Here is a 14,377-nt window from a genome sequence, read left to right as displayed (position 1 = left end):
TCCTGCCCCATAGCCCAGCCTGAGCTGTGTTGTGAGGAAGGCGTTTCCCAAGCCAAGCCTTGTGTGGTACGTGGACAGAGCAAACTTGTTGGAGCAGCCTGGAGGTAAACCAACCTGTCAGTAGGACAATGGCACAGCTGTAGAAGTGGTTCCCAAGAGAAGTGATGGTTGCTCATCCATTTCTGCCACAGGGAGACTGCAGGAGTCTGTCTGGGTGCAAGGGAGAGTGTCAGACCTCCTCAAAGGGAACAGATGGCAAATGGCTGTGACCACAGACCCCTGCAATTGCTAGGGATGGGAACCATGGTTTGGTATAACCACACTGTTCTTGACAGATCTTTGGTAGTGTCTCAGCAAAGAAACTTGCATCTATATGAGCCTGTTTTCAGTACCAATATTATGCACAGTTTTGATTTATGGTCTGGAGTGAACGAGAGGGCCTTTTTCTTTTTTCCCCAAGAAATTCCTGTTGTACAAGAAGATTTGCAAGACAGTGAAGGTTTCTATCAGATGAGATCAACACTGATGCTGCAAGGGACCCAAGAGACACATAAGACATTCTCATGTGCATGTCTGTTTCCTTCCCTCGGGAGTGAAATATGGAATATTTCATCGGAAGAAATATTTGTTTCATTGGGTAGGTTTTTCATAGATGAAACACATCTGAGATCTTAAGAACACAAAGCACATGTACTCACTGTTATTTAAAATACTGAAGAAATACCAAGAGTATGGAAGCTTTATTGTACAAGTTCATCTCACAGCTTGAACTTTCTGGCAGGTTTTTTAGCTCAAGTCTTTGCTTAAGCCTCTAAATGAGCTAAGAAACTCCTGCACAAACAGAAGATGCTTGTTGTTTGTTTAGGCAGTGTCTTGCTGTACTTCCCATATCCAAAAATAGATTAGCATAGCCACACGGACCAGTGAGCTATTATAATCATGTGTTTCCCACTGAGCATTTGTGGCAAAAAGTCTGCATGTGTGCAGTGCAGCTCCCTGGAAATCTAAACCCTCAGATCAGGGCTGTGTTATACATCTTCAGTGAAACTTGCAAAAGGTTGAACCATTTTGGACAATGGAGAAACTCCCCTATAATCTGTACCATAAGGATTAGCTACATGGTTAGGGAAGTGGGTATACATGCTGCCCTGCTCTTTTGGTGAAAGCGGGAGACTCAACATTACAGATGGTTTTGGCACTTCTGAGAATGCAGGGGGGCTGGTGAGAAGATCTGACAGATTTCCTTTAGCACCCTCTTGTTCATGTCTCGTCCTCAGCTGCAAATGCATAGTGACACTTTTTTATTATTTTTATTATTATTATTATTATGATCCTTGCTGCACAGACAACAGGACTGAGCTGCTCACCCCTTAGCAGCATCTGCTGGTACATCATGTACCTTGGCAACTGCTTGCACCTCAGCTGTGTTCACTTGTGGCTGTGGATATGCTTATTGGTATGTTTTTCCACAAAGTAAGACTGCATCAAAAGCCAGAGCTGAATCCTCTGGAAATATAGCTTCAGAGGGAAGGTAGATAAATCATCGTTTTCTCCAAAATTACTCATCTCACCCAATTTGTAGTTTTGTAGAAATATCTTCAAATTGGAGAGCCATCAATTAAAGCAGTCTAAGTTCTTGCCTGCAGGTTATGCTAATGTTAAGATAGATCCACTCTGTATAAAAACATTAATGTATTTAGATATGACAGAAAGGAAAGAATCACATTAATTCTCAGCCATGCCTTCTGTGAAGGTGCACAGTATGACACAAGCCCAAACTAAATTTTCAGCCTTTATAACTACTTTAAAAAACTGGTTTCATCTTTCTCTTTTTTTTCTTCACAGACAATAAGTCTAATGAAGCTTCACCTGAAGCTTTTCCCACCATGGTTTCAGAAGGTAGGATAAATTAAGAATAAAATAACTTGGGTTGTGTTAGAGGAATCTATAAATTCCTGAAGTTGTTGTAACACTTACTACAGCAAGAAACCCCTTCCTGCAGCTATGACTTCAGAAAAATACAATAAACAGATATTTTGGTGATGTAATCTATCATAATTAAGACCAAGCATAATTAAACTCCAGCCTTGAGGGGCACATAATGTTATTTCTGATGCTTCAGCTGGCATTTGAATAAAGCTCTTTCAACACTGAAGTAATAATTAAAAATAACAGCCCTGTTAACGGTTCTACCTTCTGCTTAAGTACACAGCCAAGATCCTCAACACTTTTGCCTAATTAAAGAACTGATAGAATGTTTCTTAATTTGTGTAAATGTGGTAAATCTGTGCTCTGCCCCTGCAAGTTTGTCTTATTATCAGCTTATTGCAGACAGATAAATGTTCCGTCCACCCCTCAGCTGAAGCCCTTTGGAGACATCTGTCCTGGAGCAGTTTGTTCTGCTCCTCGTGGGAGGCAGCTGCACTTTAGCAGTGGGTTACGTGAGTGTGTCAGAGAAATGCTGTAGACAGATGGCATGAAAAGAAGTGTGGGTTTCTGTGTAAAAACTTCTGCAAGTGCAGGTTGTGGCAAGCCCTGGGGGTTCAGCTAATACCCCACTGCACACCAGAAAGTCATCCCAGTCACTGGGGGGTCCTGAGAGAGAGACTTTGTTTTCCACTGGTCTCTGCAAGGTGATGTCTCATAGGAACCCTGGCAGCTTGCATCAGGTCACCATTCTTCTTCATCTTGCATACACTGCATAAAGTCACTAGGAGCTGGGCACACCTCAAGGTGCCCACTGCCCTGGTTTTCAGACCTGCTGCACCTTTGCTAAGCAGTCCTTTCTGTCAGCCAGCTACTGCAAAATCCCTGCTAGTGCAGGCGAGGCTAAGATGAAATGCAAACGGAAAAGTAACAGCCAAAGGAGGTACAAGTGCTTGCACAGAAAAGCAGCTGGAGAGTTGATAGTTACCTACTTATGCTAAGATCTGATCTGCAGAGGGTTGCTCCCACCCAGTGCCCTCCACATGTGTCCAACCACACAGAGGTAGGTACCTCTGGCTGCCTTCCCAGATGTGTTTTTCTAATGGGGTGTGTGAGCTTCCATAGATTATGTCCTTCATGGAGCCCTTTGGGGAGACATAATCCATCCTCCTAACCTACTTGGGGAGTACTTTGCCTCTTCTCCTGGGGAAAAAAAATACTGAAAAAAGTGAGAGATCTGTTACTTAGGACATAAATGCTGCTTGGGCAGGATGGTGTCTCTGCTGCACTTGTCTGGGTGGTTAACAGTTCTTTAATTACAAGGAATAACTCCCCCTCCTCTTCTCTGAGGACTCAGTGAGCATTTTTCAGTGCGAAGAGTGTCTGAAATTTCCTGTCAAGAGTTACAGCCTCCAAAGCGCCTCGTGGATGGAGCTGTGCAGGTGCCACCACCAGCTCATATTTGTTATTTCAACATCTGTGCTAATAAGGTGCATCTCTTTGAATGGAATAAACCCATGTGATTCACTTGTGCTTCTTAAGTTGAGGTGCCAGGGGCTCCAAAATTTTTTCCCCAGAAACCTTTGTTTCCCTAGGGATTTCACAGCACAGTTACCTCAGATGCTTCATGTTTCTCTCCAGACCACTTAGCTGAGTTGTGCATTGAAAGATTATTTGGAAATTAAGTGTGATGTACTTTCTCACTCTTGAACCTTTGAATCACCAACTTTCCTAAAGCAGAATAAACACCTTCCTTATGCTGTTTGTTTTGATTTGTTATAGACCTTGGTAATTCAACACTTACATCAGCTGTCATGACTGCCTCAGGTAAGGAGGATAAAATAGAAGCCTTTATTACACAATATATGTATATTGACCACTGCTTAAATGTCAAGTACACAGGGCCAGAGATGTGCCAGGGAAAGGTCAGTGTGCTCTGGTACTGACGGTACCCATGTCCTGCTGGATGGGAATTTGTGAGCTGTGAAGTCACTCAAGCAGAGATCCAACAGAAATCTTGCTAAAGCTGTCACGTTAGGACAGCATGTAAAATGGCATCCTGAATATTACATGTTATTTTTATGCATTTTTATAAAATGGAATATTATACCTATAGAACTGTAAATAAATTTGTCCTATTATGACAGAGAGGTGCATGTGATAGAAAAGTTAAAGCCACCACTTTTCCTTGACCCAAGAGCAGCACATCATTCCCCTTCATTAGTTATGTAAGATAGCTAACTCTGCTTTACCAGAGCATGCACATGGGTAACTACATTAAACTCTCTTCAGCAACCGAGAGGAAAACCCACAGGTGATCTCCTCGGCTTATGTGGCTGTGGCATGTTGTCATGGACCATTTCTGGAAAGGCTCTGGATAAATGGGGGAGCACCACCATCAAATGCATGATCCACCCCACGGCAGTTAAACTGTACCCTGTGTATAAAAACATAAATAAGTAATGTCTCCAGCCAGCTCACGGGAAAGGGCCAGTATTCATAACATCAGCCATCTGTGAGTGCCCCCTGAATTTGTGGGATGTGTTTTGAGCATTTAGCCTTAAGTCTGACAGCAGGATTTCTGCTGCAGAGTCTGCATTTACCCAACAGCTGCCGCAAGCTTTGATCTAGGCTGTTTTATGATTTATTAATATTATTTTCTAAAGAACCTATCAGCTAAATGTGATACCATGTAATCTGTTTGTCTTTAGAGCCCCAGTCGACATCTTTGGCCTCTCTGGATTTCACAAGTCAAGCAAACTTGGCTCCTGCTTCCATAACACAAGGTAATCAATTAAGCCAAAATGTTTTCTCTATTGCTTCAACAGTGTAGGAGAAAAACACATAAACACAATAACCATCTTGCTTTTTTTGTAGCAAACAATTTACTGTCTCCTGAAGCCCTTTTCCTAGTGCATTATACGCTAGGAGGTACACTAACCACAGTCAGTATAACCACAGTTCAAAAGTAAACATATGAGAAAATGCTTTAGTGATTTTATCTTTTTTAATGCTCCATTTAGGATATATGCACTAAATTTGGCAACTGAACTGACATCGAGTATATATTAATTAGTGTTATTATATTATATTATTTACAAGGAATACCTATTTTCTTTAATTAAAGGTCATACCAAAATAGAATTACATTAGAGCTAGAAAAAGTGCAACCCAAACATCGGAGCACACAAGTCCAAACACAAAGCAACAATAAACAAAATGTTTACAACAGGTAACTCAGTAATTTTTTCTTAAGGCTGGCAACACCAAGGCCAGTGGAGGGCAGAGTAACACTTGGAAGGGTTTAACCTCTCTTGCCAAGGGAGAGGTTAAACCAGTGGGCTGGACAGTGCAGCAGCAGCCTGAATCAAGAGCAGGTAAAGCTGAGAACCTCCTACCTTCTGATCTCAAAATACAGCGTTAATGCCCACCAGACACAGCAGAGTGCATTTCCTTGCAGCACAGCCTGTCTGCAAGCACTCTTTTCTTTAAAGTCTCTTTTGAAGCCCAGCTGTTGATCCCTGTAGGACTGGCTGGTTTTAAGCAGCAGATAGAAGGGCGCTGGGGCAGCCCTCACTGGCAGCAAGGAGAGGTGTGCTCACTGCCACGGCTCCTGACTAAACACACACATGGCACACACTCTTCATTTTAGACAAAGAAGCACATGCAAAACAGCAGTGCAGGCAGCACAAGGAGGAGGCAAAATGGCAAGTTGTTGTTCCTCTCCTTAACAGCACCATAGCTTTGGCTCAGGAATGATGCACCACTGAGGTAGCCACCAGCAAGAGTGGATTTGGCCCTTAGTATTTGCAGAAGCCTTGTTCTCCCAAACAAAAAAAAAATTTGATTGCAACAGACTTTTATGAGCCTGTGGGGCATTGACTATTCTCCTTGGGCTGTGTAAATTCAGTCCTGCAACCCTCCCTTAAAGTAACCTTAAACCTTAAAGTTACTCTCTAGCAGAGATAAGAGAGCAATGTGAAGGGCAGCAGTTGGGGGTAACACTGGAGGAAGACACCAAACACAAGGCTTCCTTTCCGGAGTTGAATCACTCAGCATAAAGCCTGGGGGCACAAAGAGGCTAGACAGAGATATGCCAAGGCAGGAACACAGACTGCAGTGGCACTGAAATGAAAGTTTGCTGCTTCTCATGCTGCTGTCCCCATCCCCAAAACAGAGACACTTGCCTGGCTGAGAGCAGAACAGCAAAGTTGCTTGTCCAAGTGGACTGAAAGCCCTTCTGTCTCAACAAAAAATTTAATGACAAAGGCTATAAATATACAATGTGAACAGAGAAGATTCTCCTAGCTGAATTACACATCTTCGCTGACTGAGGAGGTACGAGGTAAAAGTCATAACGTAAGGTGGAGCTGAGCCATTTTTCTTCTGTAAGTAGGCCAGGAAACAACTACCTTTTAATGAATGCTCCCAGCATGTGGCAGTTGCAGTGTGCCAGCCTTGGATTGGTGCTTCTCCTCTCTGGCTCACTGCTGGTTCTCACACTTGTGCCACCATCAGCTGCTTGAGCAAATCCTCTGAGCTGCAGCTGAGTCAGGATTCCAAGTCCAGGCCTGCCATTTTAGTCTACTGGTTTGGTTCAGTTCCTGCTATTTTGCAAGTTTTTAATGAAAATATAAGAGACAGCTGGGAACGGATTCAAGGGAAGAGTGGACATAGAGAGGCAAGAGCTTGAGCAGGGAAAACAAAACCAAGGCTGTTAAAACTGCAGCCTGGGCTTTGCTTAGCTTCCACGATAGCTCTATGTCTGAGCACAGAGAAGCTCAGGCTTCGAGTGATGGGTTACAGCTGCATTTCACCTTCTTGGGTTTATTTAGATGACTTAATGATATTTTTTTTCCAGAAATGAGACAGTTGTTAAGAAAGATGAACTCTTTTTAGTAAATGTAAAATTGTTCTTTTGGGAAAATAGAGGTCTACTTGCTAGCCACTCTCTGTGTGTAAATATCAGATAAATAGCTAGCTGAGCTCTAGAAATTTTAACACTTAAAAAAAAAAGCTTAAAGGAAAATGTTAAAGAAATTGGCTTTTGGCATCAGACATTGCAGGTTTGACTCCTGTACATTAGCTTCTTCAAAACTTCCCTTTGCTAGTTGGGAAAACAGTTTTGTTTCCCTGGAGCTGGTGACATCCTGTCTAGATTCTGATTTATGTATGTTTGTTCGTCGCTGCTCTGGCTTCAGGACGAAACAAGCCAGTGCACCCCAAGCTACAGAGCTTCACCTGAAACTAAGCTGAAATACAAAAATGCTCCAAATGTTTTGTCAAAGTTTATTCATCTATCTCAGTCGAGGTTCTACCTTGTGATAGGCTTTCAAAGAAGACATGGAGTTATGTGAGGGAAGCCAGCATCTCAAGTAGTGGGCTACAACTGTTTGACCTTGTTAGTCAGGAAACAGTGAAGAAAGACAGGGAAAATGAAAAACAAGCATTATGGTTCCCTACAGCAATTTTTACAAGCTTGTGTGTTTTTCAGCAGGAGCACTGGCTTTTAATGCAGAGACAAAAAGCTACACCAGCGCCGCAGCATTAAGTGAGAGTCTGACAGCAGCACGTGAGTAGATGATGTGTCTCCTTTGCTTCGTAGGACTGTAACAGGGGAGTTATGAAGCCAACTATGGGGGCTGCAAAGTGAAAATGTGGCACTACCTTAGCGAGCATTGGGTTGCAAATCTACAGTAGCCTGGAGCATCTTGCAAAAAGTAGAGCAGCAGGTCCTCAGGTCCTCAGTTCGAGATACCTTTCCCGAGAGCATTAGCTCTGTGGCGCTTATTTTCAGCTGCTAGTTGATAGTCACCACATTGCCATGCAAAAATTATTACTAAACATGGAAAAGTTGTGTCTGAGCAGAGGCCAAAAGTCAGGTGGAGTCATCTGTACCAGCTTTTCAGTACTTCACAGAAACAATTTCCCTGTTGAATTCCGCTGAGTTAGAAGATAAAAGCCCAAGTTTCCAAGCTGTCAAGGATTTGCAGTGGCAAAAGAGGAATGAAAAAACGTTTGAGTATCCTGGTTTCAATAGACATATTTATTTTAACAATATTACAATTGAGAGAGTTGCTAGGCAAATGTAGTAAGTACTGAAGATAGTTTATAGATGAAATAAATTGCCAGAGAAGCTAAATAAAATCGCAGAGTAGCAATGAAATAATGAGATAATGTGGAGCAATAAAGGCTGCCTAATAGAACACTGAAAGGCAGCCTCATTAAAGATCAATAAATCAATTAAAAAGAAACCCTAAGGTGAACATTTTTTCAGAAGTCTTTCCCTTTAGAAAATCTCTGCTCAGCAGCAAGAAGCCCAAAGTGACTTTCTTTTTTAAAATCTTGGTTTGTCCTTGTGCTTTTGGAGCAGGCAGGAACTGTCAGTGAGCTTTTGCATTTGCATGGGAGTCGTCTTTTGGCTGAAGTGCAAATGTAGCAGCCGCTTTCCATTTTCTGAATATATTTTTGGTAACACTCCAGTGCTTATTTACCCACGTACAACCCACAACCACACATTTAGACCACAACCTCGTGACAACTTCTAATGCTTCACAATTCCGCTCTTGCACAGCTTGCTGGTGGCAATCTTTGCTAAAAGCATGCTGAATTACACTAATGTTTGCAGGATATACTGTGCATTGCACCAGTCATCCCCACATCCCTGCCATTGCTTCCCTACATCTGTGCCTGCCTGACCACCGGCTAAGAGATAATGGCCTTGAAGGGTCCTCAGTCCAGCAGCTGTAATTGAGGGTAATTTCAGAGCACAGAGGCACCAGTGAGCCTGCTGAGGCATACCAACATGCATCCCTGTGCCCTCCCAGGGCCACTGGGCTCCTACAACAGCGATTACCATTATCATTTCAGTCCTCTGAGGCTCTAACACAAGCCATTATGTAAATAAGAATAAGTAGTGCTCATCAGTGTGCTGTACAGAGCACAGTGCTAAGGAATCTCTTAGTGCATGTCTTTTTTTTTTTTAATATATATAACTTTGCCAGTAATTTTTGCATAAGCAAGATCTGTCATGCTTATTCTCATAAAATTAAACACCTAATAAGCAAGAAGAAAAGAATTGAATTAATATCCAAAAGTCTCAATGACTTTTTAGAGTGCCCTAAATTTGGACAGATTTTCATAGGAATTTTTACTGCATACATACCTACATACATATATATATATATGCATATATATATATATATATATATATACACAAACACATACACTTCAGTGTTCAATTTCAATCAAAGCCAGCATCTAATAAGAAAAAGATTTTCCTGGCTCTGTCTGATGTTTCATTCATATAACTTAAACAGTGTTTTTGTTTTTTTTCTTGGATTTGTAAATCAGCAATTATACCAGAGACTTTCAGGTTCCTTTGTTATTTCATTTGTTGTTTGCATCAGAGAAAGGCTAAGAGTACAAAATAGCCACAGCTGAGACTAATGAAGCAGTCATAGGTGCAGGCTTGGAAGAAAATTGAAGGACATTATTTCTTTTTGTACAGATTTAAATGATTCCACCACGGAATCTCCACAAAGCCTCAGGAATGCCACACACTCCTCTGAGAATACAACCCTGGCACACCATAACTGCCCTGGCACCTCTGGAAATGCTGTCCCATTGTCTAGTTGCATATTTTAGGTATTATTTCAGAAGCTGTGAATATGGAGGTGGCTAGAAAAACCAGAAATGTATCCTTAGGCAGCACTGATTCAGACATAGGTAGCTTAGCTGTATTAGGAAGGGCAAAATACTGCCTACAAACAGATGATAGATTATTTTTGTGGTTCAGACACAGCACTTGACAGAGGAGACTGAGGTTTTGCTTAGTTGTGACAAAGGCAGACTCTTTGTGCTGCTGCTAAGCCACTTAATATCTTTAGGTTTTTCATTACCATCAAAGACATAAAGAGCTTATCATTCTCCTAGACCACAGCACAGCTCAATGCTGGCTTGCTATAGCATTTTGAAAGGTGTTTTCTTTTTCCTTTCTTTCTTCCTTTCTTCCTTTCTTTCTTTCTCTCTTTCTCTCTTTCTTCTCTCTTTCTTTCTCTCACGGCTTCCTTCCTTCCTTTTCTTCTAATATTCTTTAATTTGATAAAACCACATTTTTTATCTAACACCAGGTTTTAGGCCAAAAATCTTGGCAAGATGCCTAGATTCTTGGCCTAAAACATGGTGTTAGATAAAAAATGTGCTTTTATCAAATTTTGACACCCTGATCCTGGAATTTGATTTCCAGTTTTCAGCAGGGTGAATAACAGTGGGTTCAAAAGACAGTCTTCATTTTAAAACACCTGAAAAAGTTACTAAAAATGTTCTGTGCCCATATCTTTTTAGGTAATCTGTCCTACAGTGTCACAGACCAGACAATTTCAGCTACGGGAGGGAAAGATTTCTTTACTACCAGCAGCCTGCTCAACAGTACTGGTGAGACATTATCCTACAAATCCTCTTCTTTCAGCATGCCATTGCAGAAGCACAAAACCTGGAGCATCATGTCCATTTGACCAGGGGATTTCAAAAAAGGGAAAAGAGATGAAAAGGAGTCACAGCTGCTGTGTCTTCACACTGCAGCCTGTCACAGGCTTTTGGCATTCCAGCCTTCTCCCTCCAAATGCAAGCAAACATACAGTGCACGTTTTCTTCCAGCAGCAAAATTTGGCCAGTCACGCTCTTGTGCCCCTGGGAAATCTCATGGCTCGTGCAGTGTGGTAGACTTGGTGCCAGGCCACAGCACTGGCTGCCACAGTGGGTAAGACCCAGGCTGGGTGACGTACCAGTACAGCCAGCCTTGCACAGGGGTGTGATGCACAGGGAGGTGACACCGAAGTGTATCACCCAGGCACCTTGTGCTCCAGCCCCCTCTGGCACCCAGACCACTGCTGCACCCTCTGCAGCAGCTGGAGGAGTACTGTGCTCCTCTCCTCTTCCATACCCAGGACCCTGAGGACACCTCTGTCAGCCAACAGCACCCCCAAGAGTGGCTGTGCAGCAGGGGGCAGGGGAGGAATCCAGGCACTGTGGTGGGGAGAGACAGCTGGAATGGAGCAGGGACAGGGATGCTGTGTCACCAAAAATGCAGCTGAGCCCTTGGCCAGACATTTTGGCAGGGTTTGGTGTCAGTGGTGTGAAAAATAAACCCCTGGGAAGGACAGCTGTGGTGGGTAGCTGTGCCCAGCTGCACTGTGAATTGCTTCCTCTTCACAGAGAAGCTCACAGGGGGACAGAGAAAGCCAATGGGTTTTGGATGAAACACTTGCTGGACTGTGCCTGAATAATCTCATCATGTGAACTCATGGGTGGCTGAAACCAGCTCACAAACCCAGTCAGAACAAAAGTGAGTTAAGTCCATAAATCAGAGCTGCAACACCCAGAGTTTGGAATCCTCAGGCTGGGAACGTGACAGTGTGGTGGTAATTTTGGGGCTCTACTGACACCAGTACTGTGCTGGGGGGAGCAACAAGCTGCAGGCAGCAAGCCCAGATTTCCCTCCTCTCTGAGGGTGTTGGGATGAGCTCTGATTGGTGTGTCCCCTACAGGTGACGAGAGGAACACAAACACCAGTCACTTCCCCTGGCCAGCAGTGGTGGCCGTCCTGCTCCTCTTCTGCAGTTCTCTAATAGCTGTGGGCGTCAGGAAATGGTGTCAGTACCAGAAAGAGATGTAAGTACAAGTGAGGGGAGCCACAGGGGTGGGAGGCGTGGCACAATGGACAGCACAAACTCTAACCCAGCTGTTTGGGTTTACACCTTTTCATTTGAGATGACTCACAGCACACGAGGCCTTTAAGTACATGGATTGGTAATGCTGTTTTTTTTTTCATACAGCAATATGAAAAGTGGAGTGTTTTCAGTCCTTTCATCTGTTTTGTGGGTTATCTTTAAAATAAACTTTAAGAGAAGAGCCACAGTGCAGCTTCAGGGTGTAAGGGAAGAATAACAGTCAATTTTTGTCCCCAGAGTCCCCCACTTCTATTAGCCTCCCTGCCAGCTGCTTTTGCTCTCTCATTTTCCATGGTGACTTGAGGACATGTTTTAATGAAATTGTACTTCTAGGGCAGCTCTATTTGAGTTGTGAATAATATATGTGAAAGTAGGCTACCTGAAACTTAATCCCAGTCAAAGAAGCATTGAATTTGTAATTATTACCAAAGTTTAATTCCCTACTAACACACTCAGAGATCTACTGGTAAAAGTAGTATCTAAGAGACAATTATTTTTAATCTGACTAACATTATTAAAATGTTGGAAAATTTGTGGTGAAAATGCATCACTTATAATTCTGGAAAACCCTTTTGAAACACAACTACAAATCCTGTATACGGAAGGGAAAAATAGGGTTGATTTTTTTCAATGATTTGGGATGGGACCTTTATTTAACTTGGCTTATAAACTGACCCCCAAAAAAGTTGCAAGTCATTAAATATACCTTCAGAGAGTAGTGTGAGCAAAAGACCTCTGGTTTTGAATGGTTCATCAGAACCATGTTCTGTTCTTTTAAAACATGAATAAAGTAAAATTGTGAAGTGTGAGCTGAGAAAGCCAAATGAATACCAGGAGGTGTGCTGGGGTTATAAAACAGAATCAGGGAAGTTGCACTATGTAAAAGCTAATGTCAGGTGCTCTTAGTGTCAATCTACCCCCTCCTGTGATCATTTTACATCAGTCTTTTATGCAGTTTTTGTGTGATAGTGCATTTTTTTCTCCTCTATTTCAGTATGAACAGACCTCCATCTTTCAAGCCACCACCACCTCCAATGAAGTATACCTCCATGGTGGACTCTGATGGGACTCCCCCTTCCTGCCACGAACTAGAAAACCTGTAACATTGCCTACACCCCTTGTGTAGCTCGCAGAAGACCGACAGTTAAAAGGCTCTGTCTTTAGAACACTGACTACAGGAGTTGGGTCTTAATGACCCACATTAAAATTCAGAGTGCCTACATGACATTACCGTTGGAAGCTGAGCATTCCTTAGGACACTTCATCCTGTCAATCTCTATGTACGCATTACGTTAACACCACTGTGAGTGCCACCATGAGATTACACGTGCTTAATTTGAATTAGGTGATCAACTGGGAATTTGCTGTCTTTTTAATGGGAGCGGATTAACACATCACTCCTCCAGCCTGACTGAAGAGTGTTGAAGCTTCTCTTTTGCTGAGTGTCCAGAGATGACAGCTCTGCCGTATGGACACCACGGGTACAGTGGCTTAACACAAGCTTTTTGATACGTACGCGAGTCGTTCTTACAATTGTTTTTTTTAACTGTGGACTAACATGACCAACTTAGTATTTTCTATCACTGTGAAACCAACCAAAAAATAATCAGCACCTTATGCAGAAAGAAAATATCTGCATCTCTCGGCACAGGGTTGCACACAGTGGATCACGTGGAAGGGTTGGTGAGATGAAAGGTCTTGGTGCAGGCCTGGTGCAAGTGTCTGTGAAGAAGACTCAGTTGTCACTGGTGAAGTCACAAAAAACAGTCAACTTTGGGCTCATGCACAAGCCACCTTTGGGCCAGAGACTTAAGGACTGAAGTGAATAAGGAGCCTAAAGATAATGGAAAATTCTAGTCTCTTTAGAAGTGCTGTGCCTTTGAAACAGTGCTTACACTTGAGTCTGCTTTTGTGGAATTATATTTTTGATATTCATCAAGGAAAAAAAAAAGGAATATAATAATTTTCTTCTCCTTTGGTCTTAATGAGTTTCTGTCATTTGCTATCTTTCAAAACCTCAGGGGAAGTTTCCCAGGTGACTTAAGCCTGTGAAAGAGGTGATCCAGTCTTACCCCTGTCCTGCCCAGGCTACATATTTCCTTGCATTGACACTAATGGATAAATGATGGTGCAGAGGGTGGGATTGGCTCAGCTCCTGCTGTACAGTTCTCAGACAGGTCAGCAGCTGTGTGATCACTAATGCAAGGCACCAGATCTGCAGCAGGAGCACTGCTTTTGGCAGCAGTGTGGTCCTACATTACCTTCAGGCAGCCAAGAAAAAGGCCCTCTAAGCTTGTTTGAAAATGTATTGCTACCACAATGGTATTTCTGTAATTAATGCAAATCAGCTACAATTCAATCATGTCAGGCTCAAAATTGATATTCTGATTTAGGAATGGGATTGCTTTATTTACTGCTAAACGCTGGTCGATGAGTGTCAGGGTTCAGAGCACTGTATTTCCCGGGAATTTAGATTAAATTAATTACTTACTGGAAAGAATGATCTAACAGACTTTTTTCGTTGTATTATTTACCTTGTAGTACAAGCAGTCCTAAATCTGTCATCTGTGCTGAATCAAAAACACTTTCTGTCCTACAAAACTACACTGACCTTGCATGCGTGAAAGGCTCAATGTTAACTTGAGCATTTCTTTTCTGTGTGGGGTAGTAGAAGCAAAGTAGTTTAACTTTTGTCATACTATCCATCACTGCAAAAGAAG

The 14,377-nt window shown here is 42.5% G+C and overlaps 1 protein-coding gene across 1 annotated transcript in view; it reads left to right on the top strand.

Annotated features, from left to right (window-relative positions):
* CD96 (CD96 molecule) overlaps positions 1-14,157 on the top strand; it is a 30,211-nt gene extending 16,054 nt beyond the window's left edge. The window contains exons 6-14 of the mRNA XM_064644120.1: positions 14-104; positions 461-637; positions 1,846-1,899; positions 3,709-3,753; positions 4,638-4,712; positions 7,421-7,498; positions 10,273-10,362; positions 11,475-11,598; positions 12,652-14,157. Coding sequence (XP_064500190.1) covers positions 14-104; positions 461-637; positions 1,846-1,899; positions 3,709-3,753; positions 4,638-4,712; positions 7,421-7,498; positions 10,273-10,362; positions 11,475-11,598; positions 12,652-12,760 — 843 coding nt within the window. The 3' untranslated portion in view covers positions 12,761-14,157. The remainder of the gene's footprint in view (positions 1-13; positions 105-460; positions 638-1,845; positions 1,900-3,708; positions 3,754-4,637; positions 4,713-7,420; positions 7,499-10,272; positions 10,363-11,474; positions 11,599-12,651) is intronic.
* Positions 14,158-14,377: the final 220 nt, after the last annotated feature.

This window comes from Pseudopipra pipra, chromosome 2, assembly GCF_036250125.1.
Source record: "Pseudopipra pipra isolate bDixPip1 chromosome 2, bDixPip1.hap1, whole genome shotgun sequence".
NCBI classification, from domain to species: domain Eukaryota; kingdom Metazoa; phylum Chordata; class Aves; order Passeriformes; family Pipridae; genus Pseudopipra; species Pseudopipra pipra.
This window is presented reverse-complemented; position numbering and strand designations above follow the sequence as displayed.